The following is a 12,991-nucleotide window of genomic DNA, read 5'->3' as shown; positions in this document are numbered from 1 at the left end:
ATTCTATCCCTTGTATCCTGTATCATCATTTTCATAATATTGTACTTTACTCTTCTATTTTTCTAGGGCTTCTATTGGAAAGAATCCACTGTACCTACCTCAACTCATTTTTTATTTATTTATTTTGATTTTATTTTCACATCAATGTAGGGTTGTACCAAAAGTCAGTCTTGAAACAAATTTATTTGCAATAATTAAAATAAAATAACCACAATAGACAGATAAATAGGCTAATTAGAAAGAAATGTGAAACATATATGCATAATTGAAGTCTTCAAAGGAAACGTACACATAAAATTTAAGGTTTAGAAGAACATTGTAGTACGTAGTGAAATATAAGCACACACTAAAAGAGCTTCATTGGCAGATAATTAAGCTAGCTAGCTAGATAGGAAGAAATTAAAGTTGTTAAAAGACTTTATAGCATCTAGATCTCTCAAAATCTCTTTTTTTGCCCTCAATTAGAAACTGAAAACTCTTACAAGTTTAGAGAATGAGAGAGAGACCTAAAAACTAACAACTTCACTTGTTAGTACGGAGAGACACCCACGTTAGCCGAAGCAAAGTACCCATCTCTCATCAGAACATTTTCTCCTTCCTACAAAAAAGAGAGTATATATATATATATATCAGAGTGCATACATACATATATCAATTGCAAGAGGAGAAGGTGGCAGCAGTACCTGTTGGCTCACGTTAGTGGTCTTCACCCTCTGATCAGGCATGAGACCAAAGTGGATGTGTGGAAAGTGAGCCCACTGTAAGACGTAAAAACAGTCAAATTGAACAAATTAATTAGTGGGGTGAAATAAAATGAAACCCTAATTTAACAAAAATAGGGGTTTCATTTAGTTTGTATATCTATATCTATATCTATATATGTATATAGATATAATGAAATTAGGATCATACGTTCTTTGCAGCAGCACTGAAGGCTTCTCTATGGCTAATATCAGGATTTTCTGCCTTGATGCGTTGAATCTCATCCCTACATGACGATTCATTGGAATATGTCGTCACCATTAATCATATGTTTGCTTCATATTTAATATATTAGCACATATATATTTTTAATGACTTATTTGTGTCTATGTGCGTAGGAGGGGGGAGAGAGAGAGAGAATTTGCATAAGCTTTTGATGAATACTCACTTGATGAATCGGTTGTAGGCGGAGGGGACTCTCTGTCTCTTTTCTGGAGCTGGACATGCATGCACACAGTCACACACACACACACACACATTAAAAAAAAAAAAAAAATCTCTTTCATTTATTTATCTCCCAAGTTGACATTGTAACTTCATCATCATTTCTTTGGTTATATTTCTATTTGATCTATCTACTATATATCCATAATTTTGGGAGTGAAAATGCTCTCTCTCACACACACAGACACACAAAACCCAACACAGAGAGATCAGACTTAAAAGGAAACCTGTTAGGCACTGCTCTTGTAAGCTAGACCAAACCTAAAAGTTTCTCATCTCATTTTCAATATATTGGTTTTGTAGATGGTGTTCAAAAAAATTGTTGGGTTTTAAGTAAAGGATCATTTTAGAAAGGGAACAAATCCAAAATAAGCAAAAGAAAACGAAAAAATATATATAGAGAGAGAATGTGACTTTAGACTTTAAATGAGGCAGTCATCAAATTAAGAGGAGAAAAGGGGAAAAACCTCAAATTAATAGGAGAAAAAGGGGGAAACCAAGAAATTCTGACACTAGAAAGTTGTGCCACAAAGTGGACTCTCGTACTACAACAGAAGATTGTGCAATAATATGCGCAAGAATTTTAGGCTTATATATATATACAATTCGTGTTTTAAAGGGTAATATCAATAGTCACAAGACCAAGAGCTTTAAAACTGTTAAGACTTTGAAAGTGAGCAAAAAAGCATATATAGCCTAATTCTTTTTCACTTTATTGTTATTTTTCCTCCGTTGATTAACAGAGTACAAGTGTAAATCGAGTATGTTTAATAATTCAAAAGTTCTCTTTTGAAGAAAAAAGAGGGGTAATAAGGCTAAATCTATGCATGTCCAAAACTAAATGAAGAATTAAGAGGGGTAACTAAGCTAACCCTACCCCTCTTTTTGAGTATGCATCTATGCATTGTCCAAAACTATATGTGTATATATATATATGCTTTCTCGTCATCTTTTCTTTTTCTTTTCTTTTTTCCGTAAATACTAATATTAAGTAAAAATCAGTGTTAAATGATAAAGTTCAGAACAAGATCTCAACTAAAAATAATCGTCTTGTTGCATTTAATATAACACAAGTAGTAGTATTGTGTCAAGCTACTATATATTTTCACTGAAAATTTTATATTTTGAGTGAAACGTATAGAATTAATACATTACATAATTATTTAGGTTTCAGAGTATATACATATATTATTTTCTACATGCTCATCATTTTACTCTCCAATCATCATATATATTCCTAATGCTTTGTTTGGTTAGCTAGATTCAGGCTGGGAAGTAATAAGAAAATGAGAAAGAAATAGCAAACGGGTCATATCGGCATGCAATTGTAATAATCTCACGTTTGTTAATGGCCGGGGGCCTTGGAAGCTCATCATGATGTCCTCCACGAGCTGGCATGGCGAAGTCATTTGGGTTCGTCTGATTCATCAGAAAGTTTGGGGTGGGGCTTGGCATCTCCTCCTGCAATACAATATACCATCAATCAATAACAACAAACAAATTCATAAGGTAACAAGTGAAATTAGTATATATATTTAGCTTAAACGGTTCATGATATATAAAAACATACCACAAGATTTTGGGAATTAGGAGAGAAGAATTGGTGAACCAAGTGAAGCTGGTTAGCTGAAGGAAGAAGCAATCCTCGCATGTTTACAGGCAAGAGATTGGCGCAGTGACCACATCGAACCGTGACAGTCTTGAACATACTTGTGCTAGGAACACTCACCTACATATATACATACCATCAAATATAGAAGAAATCAACCCAAAATAATAGAAGATAGACATGTAACAAATCTATGTAAAAACTCGCCCGCATAACATGCCATCAAATATAGATATATATGTAACAAATCTATGTAAAACTCACCTATATATATATATATATATATATATATATATATATATATGTCATCAAATATAGACATGTAGAAATCTAACATATAATAATAACAAATCTATGTAAAAATCAGTCCACACCTTCGTCTTGGTGACTTTGGTGTAGACTCTCAAATCACAGGCACAGGTCAAGGTTTCGAGATGGGTAGAGAGAAGAGAAACGGAAAAAAGACATATATATACCATCAAATGCAGAAATTAACCCAAAATAATTGATGATAGACATGTAAGAAATCTATGGAAGAACTCGTCTTTAGATAACCCAAAATAATAAAAGACATGTAAGAAATCTATGTACAAATAAAAAAATCTATGTACAAATCAAAGTATAAGTGGTCACACAATAAGTGCAAAAAAGGGAAGAGATATATATAGGATAGATGTATAGAGACAAGTAAATTAGGGTGTATGATACCGCGAGAACAGTGTCGCAAATGTTGCAATGGACATAGCAGAGCTGCTCGGAGGGAGGGAATTGGTCCAATAACAAGGGAGATGAGGATGAGGATGAGGAGGACATCTTTCTTTGATTCCCTTGTTGTATGTTTTCAAAAAAGTTAGATTTTTTGAGTGATTGATTTGATTGATTGATTGATTGATGGGTTGACAGATCAAACCACACTCAGATAGATGGCTCCTTGGATCTGCTTTTTCTCTTGATTATGAGTTATGAAAGAAAGGAGTTTACATATAGAAAGAAATGAGTTATAGAATGGGAGGTCGGTCTATGTGGTATATAATAGGTATAGTAGAATATGCCAGAGCTGCCTAAACCCTTTTGTCCTTTTTGTTTCTTGCTGGTGTTTTTGGGTCCAATGCATCACATTTATGTAGGTTATATGTATATAAATGAGATTTGAGCATGAAACTAAATATAACAATTGTACTCCTCAAGGTTATTAATTCCAATGCAAGCTTACCCTTTAACTAAAAAAAATGTTATTCCAATGAGAAGATATGTCAAGGTACTATGAGTTCTCTAAGTTCAAATCTTAATTTAAGTGATTTTAATAATTTATGGGTGATTGTGAATATTTGGAATTTATCAAGGTACTCTTAGTTGAACTATTATTGAGCCTCGAATCCTCTCACGTGCCGTTTTCATCTCGTCTGTTACCTTTCCCTTGTTCATGCAATAAGTGCACTATATCGTTATTTTATGTTGTTATATTTCATGATATAATTGTTGCATTATGATATACTTAATGGATGCACATGATCACTTACATGGGAAGAATTCAGATTCTATTTCATTACCTCAACAATGTGAAACATATGGATTGAAAGGACGCAAATGGATTATCGTCTGACTTTCATATAAGTTAAAAGTGTGATAATCAAATTCACTTTTGTTGCATTTTGGACGAATTAGAATCGAACAAAATTTAGTTTAAACTAAATTTCTCTCAATTCTAAAACGAATTTAAGTAGATAATATGAATAAAAATGAGATTTGGGCATGAAATAAAATATTATACTTGTACTCCTCAAGGTTATTCCAATGACAGGATGCATGCTATGTCAAGGTACTAATTTGAGTTCTCTAAGTTCAAATCTTAATTTAAGTGATTTTCTTAATTTTTGGGTAATTGTGGATAATCGGAATTTAGGTTGTAATCAAGAGTTTAAAGAATTCTTAGCTGAACTATTAATTTCTTTCTCACCAGAAAAACTATAATGATCCCATTAAGCGTTGTTTTATTGAGCCCCGAATCCTCTCGTGTGTCTTTTTCATCTCGTGTTTGTTGCCTTTACGTTATTTATGCAACAACTTAACATCACTTGTGCAACATCTGCAATGTATTGCATTACAATGTGTATAGTGTATTGTACTACCAATACAGAATGGGTGCACATGATCCCTTACATGGGAAGAATTCAGATTCAATTTTATTACCTCAACATTGTGATACCTCAACAATGTGAAACATATGGATTAAAAGGACGATCACGGATTATTGAATCAAAGAAAAGTTACTTTAAATCCAATCCACTGATTCAATTCTTGAAACATAACAATATGTGAAATTAAACACGCTTGATAAAGGCAAAGTGGCAAAACAATAAATATTTTGCTGTAAAAAGTCAACAATATATACAATTCTGTGACTCTTCGTACAATACTTTTTTTGTCATGGATAGTAATGAGTACACCATCATATGGAGAAGGATCTCACATAGGCATGGTGTTGCAAGAAAATAACTGTGTGGATGGCATTCCCGATGAGTGTGTGTGTGAGAGAGAGTGTGTGATCTGTAGAGCGAGAGAGAGAGAGAGAGAGAGAGAGAGAGTGGCAGGCGGCAGATGTGGGGGAGAGGAGCGAGAAAGGGACTTTTGCATGGAGTGATATAACTTTCCCTCATTCACCTGTTATTTTCATAGTTAAGAGAGTCTACAGTATTGTTTTCTTCGCTTTTTGGGAGAGTCCATAAGTTCTCTCTTGTGCCCTAAGGACAATAAGCCTCCACCTTCCGCTTCGTTAGGATTCTTACTATCAATAGCATAAGAAAACAAACATATGCACATGTATATATAGTAGTACATATAATATTATAATGTCGAGCTAGTTGATCACAAGCATCAAAAGCTAACTTGTAATGATTTGACTACTCAATCTCTCTCCTCTTACACACATCTATGTATTTAAGTCAGTACCGTCTCTGTATACAGACCTTTCCATTTACCATCTTTGTCCTTTACTAGAGTTCTATTTCTGTTAACTTGGTTTTTTACCACTCTCTTTCTCCCCCAGACATTAATTTCTAGGGTTTTCTTTACAAATTTTGCAAAGCAACCTATATGCAGTAAAAAAAAAAATGGTCTCCATTTGTTTATTATTAACATTTCTATGTTATAACCATCACCTTTTCCACATTTAAGATTAGGCTTCTCATCCTCCTCAAAAAAAAAACGTACTATAAACTGATATAAAAATGGTTATTGTTGTGACCTTCCAAAAAAAAAAAAATGGTTATTGTGACACTTCTATTTCGAAATTAAATGTATAACCGATATGGAAAAAGCTGTAAAATTTTTTTTGACCTTTTATTAGCAATCGCTATTGAGTAGTACTTCAAATATCAAGTGATAGTACAGGATGATTAGTTAATTACCACACAAGAATCAACCCTATTTTTCAAATGAGCAAATTATAATTGCATCCTCTTTCTAATTACCGGGACCTCTCCTGTAATTTTAGAAATTAATACGATCTCTCTTAAAAAGCAAACTTTGTAATAATGTCACCTTCTTCTTCTTCTTCTTTTTAAATTTAAAAAATTTAGTTGCAAAAAAGCAATCAAATTAAGTAACCAAACCTCCTTTTCAAAACCCTATATCTCATAGCATAAGACGTGTAGTCTCTCGTCTAATGTGTACTAGAAAAATTCCTTGGACAATTACGAGGAATATTCAAGTTCATTGCTTCAATAGATGGATTATATATATATACACACATGAATATTTGGAAAAATAATAATATGAAAGTTTTTCTTTTTTTTTTTCTTTTCAGAAGGTAGATCTTGTGGACTCAACTCAAGTTTGTGAATTGCAGCAGCAGTAGGTTGACCATTACAATAAAAGAGCAATCAGCTGTCAAGAACTCATGCATGGCGCAAATTGCTGCTCACTTTCGGGTAGTTTCCATAAGTATGTGGACATGCATGTGCACTAGTTCACATCCACACTTGTTCCTAGCCAAAACAAAACAAAAGTGCCATATGCACACATATTAGTTTTACAAATCATAGTTATTGCCTCATGTTCTTAGTGACTCTTTTAAATTCAAGAAATAATCAATTTCCATGAATATTACAGCAATTAGAATGTTAATTAGTACGCATGAATTAATATGTGATATATATATATATATATATATAGGAATATAATGGAATGGTCATTCTTATTCTCTTGTTTGGTTGTAAATATAAAATAATGTTGGAATGAATTGATAATCACAATTCTAAGTGGTGGTAGTGGAAGGCGCGCGATGGTGGTGGGGGTGGGTGGCGGAAGGTGGTGGTAAAAGGCGGTGTTGGCGATAGAAGGCGGTGGTGGTGACGAAAGGCGGTGGCGGCAGTGGAGGAAGGTGGTGATGGCGATGGAAGGCGGCGATTGTGGTGGAAGATGATGACGGTGGTGGCAGAAAGCGGTGGCAGTGGAGGAAGGTGACGGCGGAGGTAGGGGAAGGTGGTTGCAATGCAAAGTGGTGACGAAAGCCTACGGTGGTGGAAGGTGATGGTTGTGGTGGGGGAAGGTAGTGGTGGCGGTTGTGGCAGTGATGGCCAAGAATTTCATTCTATCCATTTAGAATTTGAATAGATTTTCCTGGTCATTCCCATCCTAAGGGCTAGTTTGGTAGGAAAGTAATGGAAGGAAAAGAAAAGAAAGGAAACGGAGGGTGATGGGATTTTGTGTTTGGGGTGAAATATAAGAAAGAAAAGAAAGGAAACAGAGGGGAACGGAGGGATTCAATTTGGTTGCACAACAATTTTTGTTATCCTCCCAAAATTGGGAGGAAATGAAAGGAAACGGCAACAAAATTTTGTAACTACCAACATTGTCCAAATTGATTAGTTTATTTAAACAAAAAAAAAAGAAAAAAGAAAAAAAACCTATACACACAAGTTAGTAGTTGCACAGAGAGAGAGAGAGGGGGGGGGCAAGCTTGAAGAAGACAGCGGCTGAAGCTTGCGAACGGCGAACCCGAACTGGAACGGTGAACAGCGATGGAAACTGAAAAAGATGGGTTTTGATTTTTTGAACAATCTGAAATGATATGCCGATATGGGTTTTAAACTATTGATTCTTGCAGACAGATAGATAAACTGAAAGATATTGGTTTTGATTTTTTGAACAATCTGGAATGATACGCCGATCTGATTTTTGTAGATTTTGTAGTTTGCAGTTGCAAATAGAGAGAGGGGCCAAGTTCACAGTTGAGAACGAGAATAGAGATGGAGCGATTGGGGAGGCTAAAATGATTTGCCCTAAGAATATTTTTTTATATTACATAATTAAATTTATAAATTTATCTTTTAAAATACAAAGGTATAATAGTAAATTTACTAAAATATTTTTTTTTCCTTTCTTTTCTCAAACATGTTCATTATCCTTTCCTTTCTTTTCCTTCACTAATCAACCAAACACGATAGGGGGTTGAAATTATCATTCTCTTTCCTTTCCTTCCCTTTTCCTCATAACTAATGTTATCCTCTCCTTTCAAACCCATCGTACCAAACATTGCCTAAATGTCATACAAAATAAAGAAATGGTTAGAATGGAATACTCTTATTTCATTCCATTCTTGCATACCAAATCAGGCCTAATTGATACATGTTAAGTCTTGTTCCTATTCATGTCATTGACTATGTTCGTGACTGTGAACCTTAGTATATATATATCAAATCAAAATTAGTACTAGTATAATGACGTGTATGATGCACGAGATAATTGAAAGAGTAGTGATGGAGTTTCGATGGTTGTGGTTATGGCTAAGAGTTCCATTCCATCCATTTAGAAGTTGAATGGATTTTCATTTTAAAGAAATGATCATTTTCATTCTAAATGTCGTACCAAATAAGGAAATGGTTGGAATGAAATGCTTATTCCATTCCATTCTTGCGACTAAAATAGGCCTAATTGATACGCGTTAGTCATGTCCCTATTCATGTCGTCTACATCGACGACTGTGAACCTCAGTATATATCAAATCAAAATTAGTACAGCATAATGGAAGTGTATGATGCATGAGACATATATTGAGAGGGAGAGTAGTAATGGAGTTTAGTTGAGTTGTGATGATTTAACAAGTGGGATGACATATCCTTGGTGTGATTCTACATGCAGTGTGCTGGAAGATGCCAATTTGAGCTAGAAAGTCCTGACAATGATACAGACACCGACCGCATCCGTCAGCTACCGAATTTCATCTCTGTAGCTAGGGATTCTTGAGCTACTACTCTACTCTACAGCACTAATATGTCCAGAATCTGACGCATGCAAGACCTTTGTTTGTGCTATGCTGACCATACATACATATATATATATATATATCTCTCTACAGTTTACACCACAGGCATAAATTTTTGGAAGTGCTGATTATATGTTTTCAGTCAATCACAATCATGATCATGATCAAGTAAAAAAGTGAATAAAGCTAACATATTAACTTGTGTGACTGTATATGTAATTGACCAACTATGTAATCCCCATGTAATAATTTTTTCACAAGACTCGAGCTTTTATTAAAGGATTTTTAATCCCATAATCGATGGAGAGAGAGATGTCATCAGACAGTACATGTCTCACCCATGAACTGTTTTCCATGATTATATAATTATTATACATATATGCATATATATATATATATATATACACACACACACACACATTCAATGATCAGTACACATTAGTGAGAAGCTATTAATGCCTGTAAGGAAAAAGCCTGACAGAAGCTATTTGTTTCTTTTGCATGTTGGGATGAGGACCTCTACCTCCATTCCATTCCATGCCCCCACTCTCTATCTTTGTTTGCGTACTCTGTGTGTGTGTGTGTGAGAGAGAGAGAGAGAGAGAGAGATTTGTTGGCTACTTGAAGTGATATATCATCGGTGGCTTTGCCTCAATTGTGATTTGGCGACATGGTGATACTATTATTCAATATATTTTTATGGGATGTAAATAACTAAATTGCAGGCAGAGAGCTTTTTGGATGGTTTAATTAGGGATTTGGGGGAATTCATGATATTAATGTCCAATCCAACATTTGCATTGCCTAATCCAACAGACAAACAGGTGGGTAGGCTAACTCGATATTTAGCAGAAAACCGATAAATTAGGTGGATACGAGGTACACAATTGAAAGAGTGAAAAAGATTGGTTAATATGCGTAGTTGTCATTCAACAATTGCCAGGTGGCCAATAGTCCAACTCAGCAACCAAATGACCCTTTGACGAGTCAAAGGAGAGCCTGGGTAACCAAGGTTCCCAACCTTAAGCTTGATGTCACACCAGGTTACCAAATCTATAGGGCATCACGCTCCTGTCAGGTCACCAACACCAAACCTCCAAACCATAACCCTCGAGTTGGAAAATCCCGACGCTAATGTCAGGTCACCTTATCACCTCGATGCCTTCGCTCTTGAATCTAAAGAAATTCTTGACGTCATGCATCGAGAATTAACACGCGTGTAACATTTCACAACCTTGAGGCAAAGACGTTACATAGTGTGAGGCGAAATAAAGGTAAGGCCATCTTGTGTACATATAAACTGAGATGCTTAAAAGAATTTTAGATTAGTGGGGTGAGGAGTTAGAAAATGCCTAACACAAGTAATGTGCTTAGTCACACAGATGGTTAGCATGTGATGTGACAGAGACCCTTAAAACCAACATTATTGCTTAGTTGAAGGCATTTAATGCCTACATTAGAGACTTAACACATCACCACATTAGGTTGTGGTGAAAGGAAGGAATTGTCCTTTTAGGTGCTTAGAAGGATCATGACACCAATCTGAGATCAACAGGGTAATATCCGGGCAGTCTAAAAGTCTCACATGGCCCAAGAAAAGAGAAGTTATTGAGGCTTATATGTGTGGGTATCCCTTAATCAAATAGCCGTGAAAACATGCACAAGCCCATACCGGATCAAACCAACAAGGACATTAGATTCTAAGTGGGGATGATTGTGACATCGATCCCACATTACATGGGGGAGAACTTCCTGAAATTATATGTGTGGACACATTAACTCCCATAGAAACAAGAATTTATCATAGATACGAACATCCCCCGCTCTCACAAAAAATCTTATTGGCTAATTTACTTCTCCTCTGCATCCCGAATACCTCACATTTATCTCAATTATGTGAGCTTACCCACGCGAAGTGATAAATGCACTCCAACGGTGCTAAACACGACGTTTTTTTCAATCAAATGGTCTTGGACTGCAAAAAATCAATAAGTATCTAGCCAAATACCACTACATTGAAAAATAATAATAATTATCAACACTACTAATTAACAAAAGCTACATAGACCTACAAACAATTAAACCAGGACAAATCATATTACATTACCATCATTAAAACACACACACACACACACACACATTTTTAAGGATATAATGAGAAGAATTTGAACTTATCTCTATAGATAGTAAACAAAAACAAGGTTTATGAGAGAGATTAACTAATTCTCTGTTGAATACTAGTAATTGAAAAATTAAATAAATTGGATAAATTTTTTTTCTCCTTAATAAAATCGAATACAATATTCATAACTCTTGTCAGAAGTAAAAAGAACTTCATGAAAAGAAAACCAAAAACGGGACATTTTATTTTTTACTATCCCATGAAATATAAAAATGGGATAGTTTTACTCTATAGCCCTTAAAGTATTGGGCCTTATGTTTGGGTTGTTTTGTGTTGGACCTGTTCCTCCTGACTTGGACAAGGTTACCCTTACCCAAATTCAATTGCCTGCTTGTTTTATGAAAAATGGGATTTTGCCTACGCTTACTTTTTAGAGTAAGGATACTTGTACCGATTTGTTATACCGAATTATTGCATCAAATATTTCTGATTGGTTATTTATGCATAGTACATGTAAGTGGAGGGCCCCACTTCTTTATTTATGCCTAAATAGACCAATTAAAATAAATAGATTTGACAATTCAATACAACAAATCACATAAAAAAAGAAGTGGAACCCTCCACTTACATGTACTATGCATAAATAACCAATCAGAAACATTCGGTACAACAAATCGGTGCAAGTATCATTATTCTACTTTTTAATAGAATAATGAGGTGCTACCCGCAAATGAATCAAATTGTCTCTGGTGCACCATAGTCTACAGATGAGGTCAACATCCTTCGGTGTATTTCAATCAACAATACAACACCCACGCAGCAATTTCGATGTAATATAAATCGGGCTTTTTTTTAGGGCAAGAATGTAAGATTAGAAGTTATAGGTGCAAATGTTAGAACTCGGACTTCCAAAGACAATAGGGAATAACCTAACCATTGGGCTACGAAAGCATTAACAATCGTCATTTCATAGGTAGACCTGTCAATTGATCGAATTCTAATCCAAATTCGATCCGATTGGTCAGATATAGATTGAAGAAAAAATTCAATTATCCGTTTATGATCCAAACATTGCTTTGAGAGAGCAACCCTTTTGGGGTCATGCTCATCTCAGCTTCTAATCTTTGCTCCATATTGGCCTCCATATCCAGTTAGATGTCTACATTTCAAGTGACTAGGTGCATAGGATCCTTTTCAAGAAATTATTTTACCACATAATTCTAGCTTACTCCACTAGAAAAGAAAAGAAAAAAGATGAGATATATTCAAAACAGACAGGGATGACAATTTTTATGTACACCATCAACAATCAAGGCATTTTCTAAACTATTTGGGCTTAATTATAGGAATCATATGTATCCATTCCACTCTATCTAATGGTTCTGACCTTAGTCAAATTGCATTCCATTATATTCGGTAAATTATGACTAAATACTTTTGCATTCAACAACATTAACACACCAACATTAACAGAGTATATGTATTTTTACTTATTTACGAATATTAGGCATATTATTTATAAATATATAAAACACATTTCTAACGTGCAATTCTCGAGTTTCTCACATGTCCAACCCTTTTTCGGATTGTGATGTGTTTTTTCATAGACATCAACCAACTGAGGTTGAGCTCCATTCTGAGACGTTTTTTGCAAAGTTCAAGGAATTATTATAATGTCAATTGTAGAAACATATAAAAGCAAGTGTTTAAAAAAACATTTTTGGTTCAATAACTATAACTTTCTCCTCAATGTACCGCACGCATGACTTGCTTCAACCACAATGATGAA

General features: G+C 34.8%; 1 protein-coding gene across 2 annotated transcripts; it reads right to left on the bottom strand.

Moving 5' to 3' along the window:
* Positions 1 to 234: 234 nt before the first annotated feature.
* Positions 235 to 3,867, bottom strand: LOC132304008 (axial regulator YABBY 1-like). Of its 2 annotated transcripts, none has more exons than XM_059801489.1 (7): positions 3,524 to 3,867; positions 2,777 to 2,935; positions 2,547 to 2,667; positions 1,151 to 1,199; positions 913 to 988; positions 684 to 758; positions 235 to 598 (listed from the first exon to the last, which is right to left on the bottom strand). In XM_059801489.1, exons 1-7 carry the CDS (start codon positions 3,626 to 3,628, stop codon positions 530 to 532), a joined length of 654 nt encoding a protein of 217 aa, XP_059657472.1. In that variant the 5' UTR covers positions 3,629 to 3,867; the 3' UTR covers positions 235 to 529. The 2 variants fall into 2 exon arrangements, with proteins under 2 accessions (XP_059657472.1, XP_059657473.1); XM_059801490.1 differs by lacking the exon at positions 3,524 to 3,867 and adding an exon at positions 3,190 to 3,445.
* Positions 3,868 to 12,991: the final 9,124 nt, after the last annotated feature.

This window comes from Cornus florida, unplaced genomic scaffold, assembly GCF_030987335.1.
Source record: "Cornus florida cultivar Cherokee Brave unplaced genomic scaffold, ASM3098733v1 CherokeeBrave_3.0.0_Hap2_Chr04, whole genome shotgun sequence".
In the NCBI taxonomy this organism is placed as follows: domain Eukaryota; kingdom Viridiplantae; phylum Streptophyta; class Magnoliopsida; order Cornales; family Cornaceae; genus Cornus; species Cornus florida.
The sequence above is the reverse complement of the archived record's forward strand: the minus strand, read 5'-3'. Positions and strand labels throughout refer to the sequence as shown.

Coding starts and splice junctions, on each gene's coding strand:
- LOC132304008 (XM_059801489.1), bottom strand. CDS start 3,628: ATGTCCTCCTCATCCTCATCCTCATCTCCCTTGTTATTGGACCAATTC. Junction 759..912: donor TCAGTGCTGCTGCAAAGAAC/GTATGATCCTAA, acceptor TACGTCTTACAG/TGGGCTCACTTTCCACACAT. Junction 599..683: donor CCACTAACGTGAGCCAACAG/GTACTGCTGCCA, acceptor TCTTTTTTGTAG/GAAGGAGAAAATGTTCTGAT.